The sequence below is a fragment of the Panthera pardus genome, unplaced genomic scaffold (assembly GCF_024362965.1).
Source record: "Panthera pardus isolate Hobbes unplaced genomic scaffold, ASM2436296v1 HiC_scaffold_6, whole genome shotgun sequence".
In the NCBI taxonomy this organism is placed as follows: Eukaryota; Metazoa; Chordata; class Mammalia; order Carnivora; family Felidae; genus Panthera; species Panthera pardus.
Window position 1 is genome coordinate 115696046 of NW_026526991.1, and position 18778 is coordinate 115714823.

At 38.5% G+C, this 18778-nt stretch overlaps 1 protein-coding gene across 4 annotated transcripts in view; it reads left to right on the forward strand.

Moving 5' to 3' along the window:
- The window catches only part of ODAD2 (outer dynein arm docking complex subunit 2), a 180588-nt gene that overhangs the window by 42505 nt on the left and 119305 nt on the right, over nucleotides 1-18778 (forward strand). For all 4 annotated transcript variants that reach the window (XM_053894917.1, XM_019465260.2, XM_053894918.1 and 1 more), the window contains 6 exons: nucleotides 10760-10906; nucleotides 11298-11507; nucleotides 13456-13698; nucleotides 14030-14140; nucleotides 16354-16508; nucleotides 17610-17852. In XM_053894917.1, coding sequence (XP_053750892.1) covers nucleotides 10760-10906; nucleotides 11298-11507; nucleotides 13456-13698; nucleotides 14030-14140; nucleotides 16354-16508; nucleotides 17610-17852 — 1109 coding nt within the window. The remainder of the gene's footprint in view (nucleotides 1-10759; nucleotides 10907-11297; nucleotides 11508-13455; nucleotides 13699-14029; nucleotides 14141-16353; nucleotides 16509-17609; nucleotides 17853-18778) is intronic.

Below are 18778 nucleotides of genomic sequence, written 5' to 3' on the forward strand. Positions count from 1 at the left end.
GAGGCTCCCATCTCCACAGAGGAATCTGTACTCCACAAATAAACTAATAACCTTCGTTATAGTTTTTGAGCTATAAATTATTTTTGCCTCTTGACTATCATAAACAAGAGTGGAGAAGGGCAAAGATAATTGGAAAAGTATGATAATATAATGCTACTAAATCATAATAGTTTATACCACCATTAGCTAGCATTCATTATATAACCACATCAACTTAACTGCTGAAAAACGACAATATTAAGAATCTCCAGGGAGGTCTTTTAAGCCCTATCTCATTCATTCATGCATTCATTCATAAATGGATACTGTAAGCTCACCCAGCTAGACCATAATTATATATTACACATTGCCCATCTAGCTATTTGTAAGATTTTTGATTGGAAAGAATTTTGCCATCTAAGTTTTATGTGACGTTCTGTTTAGTTTTATGTAATCTGGAAATGTAATAGATCTTTGGGGGGAATGTGTTGCCTGATGTATTTGCAGCAACACTATTTTTTGTTCCTCAAAGTACACTTTCCCCCAAATTGATTTGAGAGGCTAAATAAATTGGAGGAAAGTAGTGTTGCCTAGTTCCCAGTTTATATAATGCTCTAGACTGCTTTACCTTTTTTTTTTTTAAACATTTATTTATTTTTGAGAGACAGAGACAGAGCATGAGCAGAGTAGGGGCAGAGAGAGAGGGAGACACAGAATCTGAAGCAGGCTCCAGGCTCTGAGCTGTCAGCACAGAGCCCAATGCGGGGCTCGAACCCACAAACCGCGAGATCAATGACCTGAACCAAAGTTGGATGCTTAACTGACTGAGCCACCCAGGTGCCCCTAGACTGCTTTGATTTTTATTCTAAAAACACATAGTCGTGTCCTATTATAGAAGTTTGCACACTGAAGAATTTATAAATGTAAGGGTTAAGGAGTAAAAGGTACCAGATTTGGTATAAGTGATCTTTCATTTTGCATGTATACACTTCTGTTGTACTCATTTTTAGAAATTGCATATTTGTAGGACAAACATTAAAGCCCAGGTCCATTTTGGTCCACTAGCCTTTGCTCTTCCCACTGGCAAGGGCTGTGCCCCTTTACCCACCCCTGCTCTCTGGTAGGTGTGGCCTCCTGATATTTCTGTGACACATATGGCTGAAGCCTGTGTTCCTCTTCTAGTCCTTCCTTATCTCCCTTCAGTACTTAAAGTGCTAAAATCTTATGGGGGCTCCTGGGTGGCCCAGTCAGTTGAACATCTCACTCTTGGTTTTGGCTCAGGACATGATCTCATGGTCGTGGGATTGAGCCCTGAGTCAGGCTCTGTGCTGATGACATAGAGACCACTTGGGATTTCTCCCTCTCTCTCTGCCCCTCCCCTGCTAGTGCTCTCTCTTTCTCAAAATAAATAAACATTAAAAAATAATATTAAAATCTTATAAAAATAACCCATTAACACATACCCTTGGTGAATATTTAAGCCATGCCAAAGAATAAAAGGGAAAGACCTTTTCCAGATGTTTCATATATATATATATGACAGATATATATATACACATGTATATATATATATATATATATATATATATGTACACACACACATATATAATTTTTATACACAAAATGAAGTCATACTATGTTGCTCTATATTTTGCTTTTTATATTTCGTGTTTTCTTGGTGATCTTCCATATCTACCACTGTCCTTTTAATTACCACATAGCATCTTATTATATGTATGTATCAATAATTTACATACCAGCTCCCTTACTGATAACTTTTTCCCTTGTCCCCCATGTCAATTTTTATTATTACAGTGTTGCTGAAACAAATATTTTTACGTATTCTTTGGATATGTATACTGTTTCTGTAGGATAGAGTCTTTTTGATGTCGAATTGCTTGGGTCAAAGACTATGTACATTTAAAATTTCAATAGTTCTAAGGTGGAGGTGTTGTTCAATGGGTATAAAATTCTAGTTTCACAAAATGAAAAAGCTCTAGAGAGCCCTACAACATAGTGCTGATAGTTAACAATACTGTATTATGCATTTAAAAAAATGTAAGAGAGTATTTGATCCTATGGTAAGTGTTAATGCCACAAAAAGGGAGGAGGCATGAGAAAACTTTTGGAGGTGATGGATGTGTCTGTTACCTTGATTGTGGTGATGGCTTCACGGGTGTCTGCATATGCCCAAACTCATGAAATTGTGTACGTTAAACATGTACAGTGTTTTTGCATATGATTTCCTCCTCAATAAAGCTATTTTAAACAAGAAAGAATATATGCCCAGGAAAGTTTGAGAGGTACTACAATGAAATTTTTTAAATTTCAAGAGAAGTAATAAATCAACCAAGCTTGCATTATATGAAAAAGTTTTTGATAGTTCCTGACACAAAGCAAATGTCAATTTACACTCAATTAGTAATATGCCAAACAGAATGAAATCAGCCAGGCTCCTAAAAAAACAAAACAAAACAAAACAAGGGCCCTGATGCCCAGGTCCCATTCATGGAGGTTTTAAACAGATTGTTCTGAAGTGGGGTCTAGGCATCGATGTTCTTAAAATCTTTTCAGGGTATTAAAATAGTTTACCTAAAAATAAGATTCGTTGGTACAAATTCTCACTAATCTACAGTCTCTTTTTATGTTTTATTTTGGCCAATTCTAATCGGGATGGGAGAATGTATGTTGTTTGAATTTGCATATTCCTGATCACTAATGAGGTTGGTAAATACTTTCATGAGTCTAAACGCCATTGGATTAGATACCTTGCCTATTTTCCTGTGGTTGTCTTTTGATTATTAATGAAAATTAGTCCTTTGTTATATTATTTGTGAATATTTTCTCTCTGTCATGTCTTTTTATCTGCTCTTTTGTTTGGAAACTTTAAAATTGTACATTAATAAATATTTTGACTGTTTCTTTCCTGACTTAAGAGTTTTGTGTCTTAGGAGCTGGGAAGGTTTTTCTGAAGCCATTCCAAGAGAACAAAATTTTTTTCTATTTCCTTCTGATAGTTTTATAGCTTAAAAAAATGTTCAGCTCTTGATCCCAACTGGATTTCACTTTATGTATAGTGTGAGGTAGGGATCTAATTTTTTTTTCTTTGATGGATTGTCAGTTGTATCAACACAGATTATTGGTTCATCTACTCTTTCTTCTAATGATCTGAGATGCTGTCTTTATTGAATAGTCATCTCATATGTGAGAATTTGTTTCTGGATCTTTCACTATTACATTGAGTTATTTGGATGCGCCCATGCCAGTTCCATGCTATTTTAATTACTGTAACTTTCATATATTTTAATATTTGATTGGCCAGAGAGTTTTCTTAAAAATTTTAAAACTACTTCTTGCATATTTTCCATTCCAGATCATTTTTAGAAAAGCTGAAAATCAAGTTTAAAAAAACTTAAAAATGCTGTTGGGGATTTTGGTTGGTCTACATGAATGTACAAATTACTTTTGGATAAATTGCAATTTTTTTCAAGTTTTTATTTAAATTTCAGTTAATGACAGTGTAATATTAGTTTCAGGTGTAGAACTTAGTGATTCAACACATATACAACACGTGGTGCTCATCACAAGTGCCCTCCTTAATTCTCATCACCTAGTTAATCCATCTAACCCCCTCACCCCCTCTGGTAGCCATTAGTTTGATCTCTATAGTTAAGAGTCTGTTTCTTGGTTTTCCTCTCTTATTTACCCTCTATGTTCATTTGTTTTGTTTCTTAAATCCCACATATGAGTGAAATCATATGGTATTTGTTTTTCTCTGATTTATTTCACTTAGCATAATACTCTCTAGCTTCATCCACATCATTGCAAATGGCAAGATTCCATTCTTTTTGATGGCTGAGTAACATTCCATAGTGTTTTTGTGTGTATACACACACACACACACACACACACACACACACACCACATCTTCTTTATCCATTCATCAGTCGATGGACATTTGGGCTCTTTCCATAATTTGGATATTGTTGATAATGCTGCTATAAACTTCAGGGTGCATATATCCCTTTGAATTAGTGCTTTTATAGCCTTTGGGTAAATACCTAGTAGTGCAATTGCTGGCTCATAAGGTAGTTCTATTTTTAACTTTTTGAGGAGCCTCCATACTGTTTTGCACAGTGGCTGCACCAGTTTGCATTGCCTCCAAGAGTGCAAGAATGTTCCCCATTCTCCACATCCTTGCCAACACCTCTTGTTTCCTGTGTTGTTAATTTTAGCCATTCTGACAGGTGTGAGGTAATGTCTCATTGTAATTTTGATTTGTATTTCCCCGATGCTGAGTGATTTTGAGCATCTTTTCATGTGTCTATTGGCCATCTATATGTCTTCTTTGGAGAAATATCTGTTCATATTTTCTGTCCATTTTTAGATTAGGTTGTTTGTTTTCTGGGTGTTGAGTTTATACATTCTTTATATATTTTGGACAGATACTAACCCTTTATCAGATATGTCATTTGTAAAAATCTTCCATTCAGTAGGTTACCTTTTAGTTTGGTTGATTGTTTTCTTCACTGTGCAGAAACTTTTTTTTTTTTAATTAAGTCCCTGTTTTATTTCTGCTTTTATTTCCTTTTGCCTCAGGAGATCTCTCTAGTAAGTAATTGTTACAGCCAATGTCAAAGAGGTTACTACCTATGTTATCCTCTAGGATTTTAATGGTTTTCTGTCTCACATCTAGGTCTATCATCTATTTTGAATTTATTTTTGTGTCTGGTGTAAAAAAGTGGTCCAGTTTCATTTTTTTACATTTAGTTCTCCAGTTTTCCCGATACCATTTGTTGAAGAGACTGTGTTTTTTCCATTGGATATTCTTTCCTGCTTTGTCAAAGATTAATTAACCATATAGTTGCAGGTTTGCAGTTTTTAGTAAAATTGAGTTATCCTATTCAGGAACATAGTATGGCCATTCATTTATTTTTAAATTTTTGTGAATTTTATTAAAACTTAATAGCTTCTTTTCCATATATTTTCAACATATTTCTTGTGAAATTTACTCCTAGATATTTTTGTTATTATTATTTTGCTAATACTAGCATGAGCATGGAACATTTAAATTTTTTTTTTTTTTTTTTATTTACTTTTTATTTTTTAATATAATTTATTGTCAAATTGGTTTCCATACAGTAACCCAGTGCTCATCCCAACAGTTGCCCTCCTTAATGCCCATCACCCACTTTCCCCTCTCCCTCACCCCCATCAACCTTCAGTTCTCAGTATTTAAGAGTTTCTTATGGTTTGCCTCCCTCCCTCTCTGTAACTTTTTTTTTCCCCTTCCCCTCCTCCATGGTCTTCTGTTAAGTTTCTCAGGATCCACATATGAGTGAAAACGGATGGTATCTATCTTTCTCTGCCTGACTTATTTCACTTAGCATCATACCAAGGGATATAGGAATGCTGATGCTAGGGGCACATGTACGCCAATGTTTATAGCAGCACTTTCAACAATAGCCAAATTATGGAAGGAGCCTAAATGTGCATCAACTGACAAATGGATACAATTTAAAAAATTTGTAATGTTTATTTATTTTTGAGAGTGAGAGAGAGCACAAGCGGGGGAGGGGCAGAGAGAGAGGAGGACATAGAATCCAAAGTAGGCTCCAGGCTCTGAGCTGTCAGCACAGAGCCCGACATGGGGCTTGAACCCATGAACTGAGAGATCATGACCTGAGCCAAAGTCAGAGGCTTCACCGACTAAGCCACCCAGGCGCCCCTTCATGGGAACATTTTTCAAATTACACATTTTGATTTGTTATCCTTAGTGTATGAGGAGTTACTAATTTTTGAATGCTGCCCTTATATCTGGTCACTCTACTGAGCTATTTTTATTAATTATCATAATTATTCAGTGTATTCTTCTGAATCTTTTTAGGAATGCAGTTATATTTGCTACAGATTTTTCCTCATTGCAGTGACTAGGGCATTCCAGCAGATTGTCTATGTCTGTAAATGTTCCATGGGTATTTAAAAGGAATGCGTAGGGAATGCTTGTATTGTTCCTTACCCATTCCTAATAAAAATTCTCAGCAAGCTTGTAATACAAAAATCTGAGTCTAATTTCTTTTTTCTTCTGGAACAGTATTTTCTTATTTTCTTTCTTGGAGATCTCTTGAGTCTCCTCTCTTGAGTCTCAGGTTTATGAGTGCTGAATCATCAGGATAAAATAGGTTTGCAAATAAACAGAAAGCAAAGCAATATACTTTACTACCTTGACTTAACATAGTCATATGCCACTCTCTTTGAGCATTGACTTTTTCCCGTTCTGAGCCTGGGAGATGAGAGTATATGTAGGCCAACCTCTGTGCTGGATGCCAGGCCCTCTGTCATCATTAATAAACAGTCACTGGCAGAGCTTCACTTTTCTTGCTCTCTGAGCAGCATGTTCAGAGGCAAAAATGCCGAGAACATTGAAAGCCAGCTGGATAGCCGTGTGATGGCTGTGTCACCTCACTGGGTCTCATCCACTGCCCCTTGATTGCAGACAGTGGGGAACAGAAGAGGAGCCTCCACTCCTGATTGTGCCTCTGCCTGCCTTCTCTTCCAGTCGTCATGTGGGACTCGGACAGTAAGCTCCAAATGGTGGCCCTGTGAGCGTGGAGCCCATCAGAGTTTCGTCTACTAGTTTTATAGTCTCCCTTTCTGAGCCAATTTATTTGAAGTCTTTATGACACATGATGAGTCACCTTGAGCTCTCCATCCCGGTTAGCTCTTCTCTGGAGAGCTGCTCTCCACGTGTCCCACTTGCCCTGTCTAGCCAGGGGCCTCTTCAGCCAGAATGATCTAAAAATGTACTCAGCTCATGTTGGTCTTCTCTGCCTTCCCTAAAACAATAACCCTTGAATATTTCCTATCAGTCTTAGAGTAATGATTAAAATATTCAGCCTGGCCTATGGGTCCGGCAGGTGCCTTTGCCCACCTAGTTTTTCAGCTCATCTTGGACCATCTACCACCCACTCTCTGGGTCTCAGCCACACTGGCCTTCGTTAGGCCATGTTCCGCTTCTCCATCAACCTTTGCAAATACTGATTCCTCTGACTGGCGTGCCTTTCATCACTTCCCTCCTCCTTCACCAGGGAAGGTCTCCCACTCTGTCCACACTTCAGTCCAGACATACATTCCTCAGGGAAACCTCCCCTGTTGTCCCCACCCAGTCAGAGTCCTTGATTGCAAGTTTGCATAGCACTTCTTCAAGTTTTCGTTTATTTGAATGGGCTTCAGAAATTAAAATCTTCTCTACTACATTTGATGAGCTCCACGAGGGAAAGACCATGTCTGTTTTCGTTTACCAGGATGTCTCTAATGCCTGGCCTCGAACTTGGTGAAAAGTAAGTGTGCAAATTTTTTGAATGCAAGAATAAAAAAATGACCAGAGACAGCTTGCCCCCTAATCTAGTCTCGAATACATTCTTCATCTCAACTCAGTAAATGTTTATTTCTCTGTTATCAGCAGTAAGGGGGTTGGAGGTAGATATTACCCTATAGACCAGATAAGGTAATACTACTTTATTTCAAAAGTTCTATTTAAAACCACGAGAAACATTATTTAGAAACGTGTCCTCTATTGATCTTGTCCTTCCAAAAGAAATTTTGAGAAAAACGAGGGAAAGCAACATTCATTCAACTTTTGCCTGTTTGAAACGTGATTGTAACAAGGAACAAATGCTTCCTGGTCATAGAAAGGAACACGAGCCACAAAGTATCGGAAGGCACACTGAGCCTAGAGATGTCTGAGGAGAAGCAGGGGCAGGAAGACAACCAGCAAAAGACTTGCATTAATTTAAGAAGTGGAAAAGCTTATTGGAAGCATTCTTCAAAACCCTTCAGAAGCTAGTAAAATAATATTTTACTATGTTTTCTCCAGCTCTTAAAACTTTACAAATGCAAATATGTGATAAAATGTGAAAATAAGTATTGGCAACTAATTACATTCTCCGGGGAGATTTAATTGAAAAACAAGCATATTTGCACTGCTTCTCCTTAGTAAGATGTTTATGGCATCTGGTCAAAGTAGAACAAACATTTGAAAATCCTTTGACATAGCTGGTATTTAAAGAATAGCAATTGGCTAACATTTGCGGCTCTGTATGTTGAATATTTTGGCTCCTTTCCTCTGGTATTCATTCTGAAAGATTTATAATCCTTTGGGGAGTGTGGTCTACAAGAGTAGAACTGAATCCTGAAATGTGGAAAAACTAACTTTCCCTAATATAAAACTGTTCTAAAAAAATCTCTCAAGCCTATGAATATGTTTCCAGATTTTCAGAAAAAGCTGATGATTTACAGAATTTTTTTTTCTAGAAGGATCTAACCTCCTCATGATAAATGTAAATTTTCCATCCTTTGGCTTCACAATTGGCTTAGAGATAATTCAGAAAAATATAACATCGTACCTTTCTGGGCATCTGCTGAAATGACATGGCCCTTTAAAAATTTTATGTCACTGGTTACAATGTATATAATGAAATAAAGCACAAAAGGTAGGAATAATCTAGAAGAGAAAAAGTAAGAAACCTTGAAGTGACATAGGAAACAATGATTGTGCTGAATGTATAAGTAGGAAAATACTACCAAAGAAAACACAGTGCAAGAATAGCAGTCAAGAAGGTCCTTGATCACGCACAACTGAGAATGCTGGGACGGCACTTTCTCCTTCAGAGTCTGATGGGTGTGGGTGGACTCCCTTGGCTTGACTGAAGTATGACATGCTGTTTGACGTCTTTTTGCTTTCAAGCCATGCCGGGGTCTGAAGCCACTGCCTAAAGAACTCTATCTGAAGCTCTTGGTTTGCATTGGCAAACTTTTAATGTGGGAGCCCAGCTCTGTTCCTTCAGGTATCCATCCCAGGGGAACTTTCTTTTTTTAACCATTTAAATTCAACAAAAGAGCCTTTTAAAATTAATTTTCTCCCTCTCTCTCTCTTTCTGTCTCTTTTTTTTAATGCTTTTTTTCTGTAGTATTTTCTTTAATTATGGTTAGCATTTAGATTATTCTTTATGGTTTATGAAATACCTGGCTTCTGTTTTTAAGTGCTTGTGTGTGTGTGTGTGTGGGGGGGGGTGTCCTGTGCCCCCAAACAAGGGAGATTATAAAACTGAAAGTAATAAATGAAGGATTTACTGCTTTATATTTCAAACCAACTGTAGGAAAATTGGTGGTGTTAAAATTTCTCTTGATATCAAGAAAAAGACATGAGTTGTAAGAACAAAACTTACTATTTTAAATGTAAATAATAAAATGAAGGCTTTTGTCATTGTAAACTTGATCTTGAATATAGTGGACAGCCTGGATTACCCAGAAAGAAAATTAGTATGAAAAGCAGACAATGACAGTGATGTCAACACAGGATAGTGGTTCATAACGTTTTTAGAGATGTAGAGGGAGTTTTCTGGAAGGGTAAGAGGAAAGGCTGAAGTCTCAACCCTTCCATCTTTTGGATGCTTAAGTTCTTATAGTTCTATTTCAGCTTCTTATTTTAAAAGGAATACATTTTACTGAATTCACAAGAGGTTTTACATATGTGATAGAAGGAGGGGCTTGGGCTGCTTGAATATAATTTCCATTTTTGTGCTAAGTGTATATAGACTATATCTCTGTACATTTATATATAATAGATGTAGCAATATAAAGTAATAATTAGCAAATGAGAATAAACATAATTTGTAGGTGTCTTTCCTCAAAAAGGAAAGAAAGGTTTATTTGAGGCCATTGGTACTATGTTTTGAAGTAGAGATCCAAAGCCATCTTTCATGACCACACTTTACAAAAATGTCTATTCTTACCTCTGTTAGAAATATTGCTTTTGTTATTTGCTCTGTTAGAAATATTGCTCCTACAAACTATTTCAGCACTTATACTGGAACTCTTATTTACCACCTAGTCTTAATAGCGGGAGAAGTAATAGGTACTATGCTGTGTCCTTCAGATGATTTTCAAAGCATTAACGATCAGTGGACATTGCCTAAGAATTCCTGCAGTAAATTCTGATGATAATTTCCTGGCAGGTTTGTTTCACTGATCAATCATTACTTTGTTGTTTAATATCCTAGATTGTTTTACCTTAAAGGAACAGTTCCCCACTACCCTTTACATTTGGTGATCAGCTAAGCAGACGTTGATTGCATAATTCTCTACGTTGGGCCAACATTTTGCCCATGATACTGAAGGCTTCTTTTTTTCTCCTTCATCAACCCACTGAGTCATCTCCAGTTCTTAATGGAATTGCCTCCTCACTCCCCACCCCACAGCCCTTCCCCTACCTACCGCGGTCCCAGCATGACTGTTATACTGCTTCCCACAGGGTTTCCCTTTCTCCAGAAAGACTGTTCCAGACTGTTCCACATACATCTGTAAGAATAATTTTCAGGCACAGTTTGGATTGCACAGTACTCTATTCAAGAACTTATAGGGACTGCCTATTACCTCTACATAAAACTTACATTCCTCAGTCGATCTCTCAACGCTTGCCCCTTGACTCTATTTAATGTACTAATACCACCTAATGTCATAGCTGTTTAAAGCAGACAGACCACCTTTAAATGTTGACTCTTAATTGGAATAATGTTTTATGATACTCTGTAAAGCTTTTTCATGCTTCAGCTCTACATGATTCATTTAACAAATTATAACCCACTCAGAGAACTTAAAAAAATTTAATGTGCCGTGTAGGGGGAGACACATTTCCCAGTTCATGGATTCATAACCATTAAGTAAATTTCCATGGAAGCATGACCTTATTTAACCTTTCTGTGGCATTGTGTCTTCCTAGGGAGGAAATCAGACAGCTACAGTGATCGCACTGTGTTCAATGAAGGATTTCAACTTAGCGCAAGAGACCTGCCAGTTGGCAATCAGGGATGTTGGAGGCCTTGAAGTTTTAATAAATTTGCTTGATACAGATGAAGTCAAATGTAAAGTGAGTGGCTTACCTGACATGGGTGATGAACCTTCTAAACAACTTCTCGTGCTTCTCTTTTTACCAATAGGTGCCTGCTACTTCTGCCTACTTCTTGTCTTTGTCTGCTATTATCACTGATAACTTGCTCCTTGTACTGTTAGCTGCTCTTTGCATCTCTGCCTTTCTTCTTTATCTTCTGGTTCCTCTCCATTAGTATGTGCTTCTTAAATGATGAATGTTTGCTTACATAATTGAGGGACAATAAGGAACATGCGTGTAACACCCGGGAATAGAAAGTATTTCTTTAAAAAACTTCACTGGGGAAGGATTTTAAGTAGACTTGGAATTTTTTAAAAACTTGTGCTGGTTAAACACTTATTTTCACCTCTAACTACTTTTTCTCATTTAGATTGGTTCATTAAAAATCCTGAAGGAAATCAGTCATAATCCTCAAATCAGACGTAATATTGTTGACCTTGGGGGCTTACCAGTTATGGTTAATACACTTGATTCTCCACATAAGAGTCTGAAGTGTTTGGCAGCTGAGACAATCGCAAATGTTGCCAAGTTTAGAAGAGCCCGACAGGCAGTGAGACGCTACGGGGGCATCACCAAACTGGTGAGTACTGCGGACATCGTCATCAGCTCACCCTCTGCCACTAAGATGTCAACTCTCTGCTGTCCTTCCTAAAGGAGATGTTGCCTTTGCTGAGTCTTTTTTCTTTAATTTTTAAAATGTTTTTTTTTATTTTGAGAGAGAGAGAGAGGGAGAGAGAGAATCTCAGGCAGGCTCTACACTGTCAGTGCACAGCCTGACACAGGGTTTGATCTCATGAACTGTGAGATCAAGACCTGAGCTGAAATCGAGTCAGATGCTTAACTGCCTGAGCCATCTAGGTACCCAACCTTTGCTCAGTCTTGAAAAGCGAGTAGGTATTTGTCATGCAGACACACCAGGGAAAGGCAGTTCAGGAAGATGAAGCTGTGTTGATAAAAGCCCAGAACTGGAAAACAACAGAGTATTTGGAAACCGCAAGTGGCTAATGTGGCTAGACCTAAGATGAGATGGGCTGGGTAGTAGGAGGTGAAAGTGAGGGACCATGGTGGTCACACAGGGCCTTATCCAAGAGCTGAAGAGTTCAGATTATTTATAGATACTAAGGGAATAACTGTTGGGGACACATGTTTTCAAGCTGTCTGCTCTCTGTTCATCCCATTGTTTTAGAATGAAAAGCCATCTGGGGCGCCCGGGTGGCTCAGTCGGTTAAGCGTCCGACTTCGGCTCAGGTCACGATCTCACAGTTTGTGAGTTTGAGCCCCGCGTCGGGCTCTGTGCTGACAGCTCAGAGCCTAGAGCCTGTTTCAGATTCTGTGTCTCCCTCTCTCTGACCCTCCCCCGTTCATGCTCTGTCTCTCTCTGTCTCAAAAATAAATAAACGTTAAAAAAAAATTTAGAATGAAAAGTCATCTAAATGTCCTTCCTTGGGCTGTAACTAGTTAGGCCATGAGTGTCCACTTGACTCAAGCCAGTCCCACAGATGTCTCTCCCAGGAATTTGGAATTAGGAATCAGAGACTCTACTTAGTCTGGACTACTCTTTACTAAACTCAAGATGGTGGTCATGATTATGTGGACATATCCATGGAACCTGGCCTGCAGAGAGAAGAATGAACTAGACACACACAGGGTAGAGATAACCCTGGGTGCCCTGGCTTCACTTCCTCTGGAGCACCCTTACTTATATAGATAAGCTACTGCTTATCTATATAAATTGCCTTTCCCTTAAAGTCTTCAGTGACTTTCGTTACTGCAAAAGGAAGGAAGGGAGGAAGGAAGGAAGGAAGGAAGGAAGGAAGGAAGGAAGGAAGGAAGGAATAAAAAGAAGAAAAGAAAGGAAAGAAATGATCCTGGCAGCTGTGCCATGTGGATTGGTTGGTTTTGGTAGCTCAGGTGGGGAGCCATGTTCTCCAAAGAGGTCTCATGGTTTTAAGAATATACAAGCCATTCAGTCCTCACAGAAAGTTCTAATGGCTTTAGGGACTCTAGTTTTCTGAGATACCAGGACTGAGGATATAGTTTACAAATCTTCCTAATGCATATATTATAGCTATGTTAAGAAAATACAGTCTTGGTGAGATTAAATTTCTTATAGAAAGGAAATGTAAACACTCCCAAATTTGGAGGAAGGTGTTTTAAAGGGTTTTGTTTCTTTGTTTTTCATGTGTAGTATGAAAGTTAATTTGTAAAAGTATTCTTATTGTTTTTTAAGTTTATTTTATTTTGAGAGAGAGCACACACACGTGAGAGGGGGAGGGGCAAAGAGAATCTCAAGCAGCTCTGAACTGTCAGCACGGAGCCCAATGTGGGGCTCGAACTCATGAACTGTGAGATCGTGACATGAGCTGAAATCAAGGGTCTGAAACTTAACTGACTGAACTACCCAAGTGCCCAGTAAAGGATTCTTATTTTTGATAGAGATTATCTTGGTAGCAACCCTGTAGCTATTGAGGGATATGTTGTTTTATTTTAAAGATTCCCATGTACATCATATTCATCTATTCTTGTAGGTCGCTCTACTCGACTGTGGAAAGAGTTCAGCAGAACCGGCTCAATCGAGTCTGTATGATGCCAGAGACGTGGAAGTGGCTCGCTGTGGGGCTCTGGCATTGTGGAGCTGCAGTAAGAGTTACACAAATAAAGAAGCCATTCGTAAAGCTGGGGGCATTCCTTTGTTGGCTCGCTTACTGAAGACGTCTCATGAAAACATGCTAATTCCAGTGGTAGGGACATTGCAAGAATGTGCATCAGAGGTACTCAAGCCAGCTCTGCTTCCCTTGCTTTCATTTACCTTGACTTTCTTTAGTTGAAAAATAATTTTCAAGGTTATCATGACTGCTAAGGATTTTTTTTGAGAAGTCAGCAGTCTATTAAAGAAGATGAAACTAACAGAACATTAATTAAGTTGGTGCCCACGTGATGTATTTTTGAAAATGTTGACTAAATTCTCTTCTTATATAGTTGTGTTAACCTTGGACTTTAGTGTTTATTAAGAAAGTTTGTTTGGCATAATTATTAGTAAGTATAGACAGGTACTTAATATTCGTGTCTTACACACATAAATATTTAAATCTGTGTTCCTAGGAAAACTACCGAGCTGCGATCAAAGCAGAAAGGATCATTGAAAATCTGGTGAAGAACCTAAATAGTGAGAATGAACAATTGCAGGAACACTGTGCCATGGCCATCTACCAGGTGTGGGGGACTCTGTGGGCAGCTGTGGTCTTCTTCTCCATGTAGTTAAGGTGGTGTTTCTAAACATGGGTTCTCATTCTCTGGTGGTAGGACTCAGGAATCAGCATTTTTAACAAGAACCCTTTAGGGATTTTCCTGTACACATAGGTCTGAGAACCACTGTCCTGTGCTAATGACAGATGCCTGTATACGTGAGAGAGAAACCTGCACCAACATGTCTTGATTATTTACATTTCTAGAAGGCACTTATATGTCTTTCTCTCCTAAAACAAATTACTTAGTGTAAAATAGGAAAATATATACATGGTGCCTTTACATTGCTTTACAGGCACCCTATTCAAACATAGTGGTCTTGAGAAATTTATCTTCTACCGAGACAAAATGGATGGATGAATGAGTGTGATGTTGCGTGTGTGTGTGTGTGTGTGTGTGTGTGTGTGTGTATTCCTGTTTTATCTTTTTATTTACTTTAATCTTTGTTAACTTTTTGTGAGCTATACACTTTATAGTATAGCAGAAAACAGATTAGAAAGAAAGATGGCTTCGAAAAATTAGTAGATGGCTGGTTGCTGGCCATGCCAGCTTCTACCTATCAGAGACATCAGAGTCCATTTCCTAGAGGAATGCATTTAAAACATGCATATTGGGGCACCTGGGTGGCTCAGTCGGTTAAGTGTCCAACTTTGGCTCAGGTCACAATCTCACAGTCTGTGGGTTTGAGCCCCACATTGGGCTCTGCACTCATAGCTCAGACCCAGAAGCCTGTTTTGGATTCTACGTCTCCCTGTCTCTCTGTGCCCTTCCGCACTTGTACTTTCTCTCTCAAAAATAAACCTGTAAAGATAGGTAGGTAGGTAGGTAGGTAGGTAGGTAGGTAGATAATAAAATGTGCAGTGAGAGTATGCCAAAAAGTCAGAGTCAGAGAAAGGGGTTCATGTCAGTAGAGGATGGTATTAGTTTGCTAGAACAAAACAAAATACCAAAACAAAATACCATATGGTGGCCTGTTAAATAACAAATATTTATTACCTTATAGTTCTGGAGGCTAGAAGTTTGAGATCAAGGTGTACGCAGCATTAGTGCTTTCTGAGGACTCTCTCCTTGGCTTGTAGGTGGCTGTCTTCATGTTCACATACCATTCCTCCTGTGTCTCCACATGTTCCTTCCTCTGTGTCCTTATATTTTATGACATCAGTCATATTGGATTAGAGCCCACCTCAATGGCCTTATTTATCCTTCATTACCTCTTTAAAGACCTTAACTTACATCCTGAGGTACCGGGGTTAGGACTTTGACATATGTGAGTTTTGAGGGAACACAGCTCAGTTCAAAACAAGGATATATAGCCTTGACTTGCATATGTAAGCCTTATCTGAGTAACTATGAATGATTGGTTAGAAATAGTGATTATTTTTTCTAAAGTTGGAACTGAACCAGAAGCAAAAGTCATAAATAGAAGAAAAGCATGACAGGTGCCTTGTGGTGCATTACAATGAGGATTTCTTCTAGTGGCCCTCGTGGATGATCCATGACATGCATCTGTATCATATGGCCTCAGAGACCAACTGTATACTTAGGATGATAGCATATCTATACTAAATTTATCATCTTTTTGCTCTTTAACCTGGGAAGGGCGATCAGCTGGGAACATCTATGTAGTACGTATTGATTTCAAAGGATGACACAAACGTGTGGATAAACATATGTGAATATAATGTCAGTTGCTATTGCTATAACTTACTGCTCTGGGCATAGAAACTCTATTGAGGAAATGCTCATCTCCTAGATTTTGGGGGTCACTGAAGCTCTGACTAAATCCGTATCACTCGTGTTTTCTCTGCTACATTTTCCCAAGACTGTGTGTTGCATCACTGCAGAAATCCTCTGTCCACGCATGTAGTGTTCTAGGTTTCTAACCAACCAATCTCTGTTTCTGTCTTGGTGGAAGCCCAGGTTACCTCAGAATTGGCTTGGCAGAATTTCTAAGTATGTAGAAACTGCTAGACGCGGCCAAAATTATGTAAGGGAAAAGAGACAGTGTCAGATAGCTGCCAGTACAGAGAAGAATTAGATTTTACTTGGAGGCCCCTTCAGAAAATGATACTCTTTGAAAAGAAGTTTCAGCACCACTAAAATGGCAGCCTCTTTAGCAATTACAGAAAGCTTGATATGCTTTGATCGCTGAGAGCCTCTGATTTGATTTTTGTGTGTAGTGTGCTGAGGATAAGGAAACCCGTGATCTCGTTAGACTGCATGGAGGTCTTAAACGCCTGGCCAGTCTGCTCGATAACACGGACAATAAAGAACGGTTGGCTGCTGTCACTGGGGCAATATGGAAATGTTCCATCAGCAAAGAGAATGTGACCAAGTAAGAGAAGACATTCAATATTCTGTAATAAAAATATGGCCATCGAGGAATAGCTGTATTCTTAACTTTCAACTAAAACATCTTTCATTAAGATATAAATGTTTCTAAATACAAGTATAGATGCATAAAAAATATGCCTATTGAAACACATTCCCGTAATGTTATTTTAATAAACAGTCAATTATGATGCTACTCGTAGTATAGTTTCCATACTTGTGTGTTCTAGACTAATTTGGCAGTATTAAGGATTTTTAGAAATGAAAGACTTCTACTTCTTATCCCACCACCTGGCTATGGTTTTCTGTGCCTCACTTAGTAAGGCTAAGGGATGTGCTGACATAATCTTATCTGTGTGAATGGGCTCTTTTGCTTGTGGGCAGCCATTTAAATGACAAGTACCTCTGATCTCCTGCAGAGACCTGTCAAGGTGAGGGGATGAATTCCCACTGAATCTTTAGAGATGGAAGTGGTTCCATTCTTTTTGCTTTTCTAAAGTTAAACAAGATGAGTCAGCTAAATGCCAGCTCAAGGGCTGTGTAGCCACTGTCAGATAATTTCATTGAATTTTAAAGTATTTGTAAACTTTATAACTGATTTAATCTTCAGATTTGTCTCTTCATATATTTTTAGGGTTCTCACACTGTGTGGTGGATATTCTGAGACAACCTTCCTTGTCTCATTGTGATGATTTTAACAAGAAATTCACATGTCCTATTTAACACAAAATAGGTTTATTTTGCTTTGTTCATGTAAAATAGTCTCTGTGACCTGGGGAAGACACCCGTAGCATAGTAGAATTGCTGACACTCTGATTTGGAAGAAGTTGGTAGTTGTCTTAGAGACCATACAGTATAGTGATTAATGGCACGGATGGCTGGAAGTGGAAACCAGCTTCACTATTTACCAGGCTTCCAATTAGCTTTCTGAAAATGGGGATTATGGTAGTATCTGCATCATAGAGTTTTTGTATAGACCGTATGAGCATTTAGTTGGCATTTAGTAATTTTGGGCTCTTAATGTTATTAACTAATTATACCAAAAGTAATACTGTTTCTCCTCCCCTCCCCCCCCCCCCCCCACCTCTTCTCTTGATGAATTTAGGTTTCGGGAATACAAAGCCATTGAAACTTTGGTGGGACTTTTAACTGACCAGCCCGAAGAGGTACTTGTGAATGTGGTTGGTGCATTGGGAGAATGTTGTCAGGACTATGAAAATCGCGTCCTTGTCCGGAAATGTGGTGGCATTCCACCACTCGTGAACCTCCTCGTTGGAGTAAACCAAGCTCTTCTTGTCAATGTCACAAAAGCAGTTGGTGCTTGTGCAGTAGAACCTGAAAGTATGATGTAAGTGGCCTGGCAACGGAAAGATTTTATTTGAGAGTGATGGGGGAATGCTTGGGTAGTCAGAAACAGTGTCCTCCCTTAGAATTGGGGTGCACAAATGATGCAAAAGTAAAACGGATTTATATATAAATAGCCACGAGGTTACCAGTAATGAGTTACTGAGCCAAATTGTTCCCTAGGAGGAGCTGGAGGGCTAAGGCTAGGCATATTGGGAGGACTTAAAATTCCCAGTAATTAATTTCCCATGCAGAAACCTTCGTACAATCAACAGAGTTTTTCTCTGCTTCCTAGGGAAGAATTCTCTCTCTCTCTCTCTCTCTCTCTCTCTCTCTCTCTCTCTCTCTCTGAGAGCCTAGGTAGTTCTAGTATAGTATCCTTCTTGTTTCTCAGTTCGGTTCAGCAAACTTATTTTGAGCACCTAACAAGTGCTGTGATTTGATGAGGGGAGAAGACAAAGGGTTTTCACCTGTGATCTTAGTCCTGAAACAAATTCTTGTCTAATTAGGAAGAAAAGATTTAAATGTAGTACAACTTAAGAACAATAGCAAGGGTTGCCTGGGTGGCTCAGTCAGTTAAGCATCTGATTTGATTTTGGCCCTGGTCATGATCTCACGATTGTGAGATCGAGCCCCACATTGGACTCTGCACTGTCACAGTACAGAATCTGCTTGGGATTCTCTCTCTCTCTCTCTCTCTCTCTCTCTCTCTCTGCCCCTCCTATGCACTCTCTCTTTCTCAAAATACATTTAAAAAATTGGGTTGTTTGTCTAAAAAATAAAAAGAACAATGGCGAGATTATATAGAGATTATATATACAAATATATACTTAAACATAGAAATAATAACTTGTATATAAATTAAACATATATATTTATATGAGACATAAATATATTTAAGTGTGTGTGTGTGTGTGTGTGTGTGTGTAT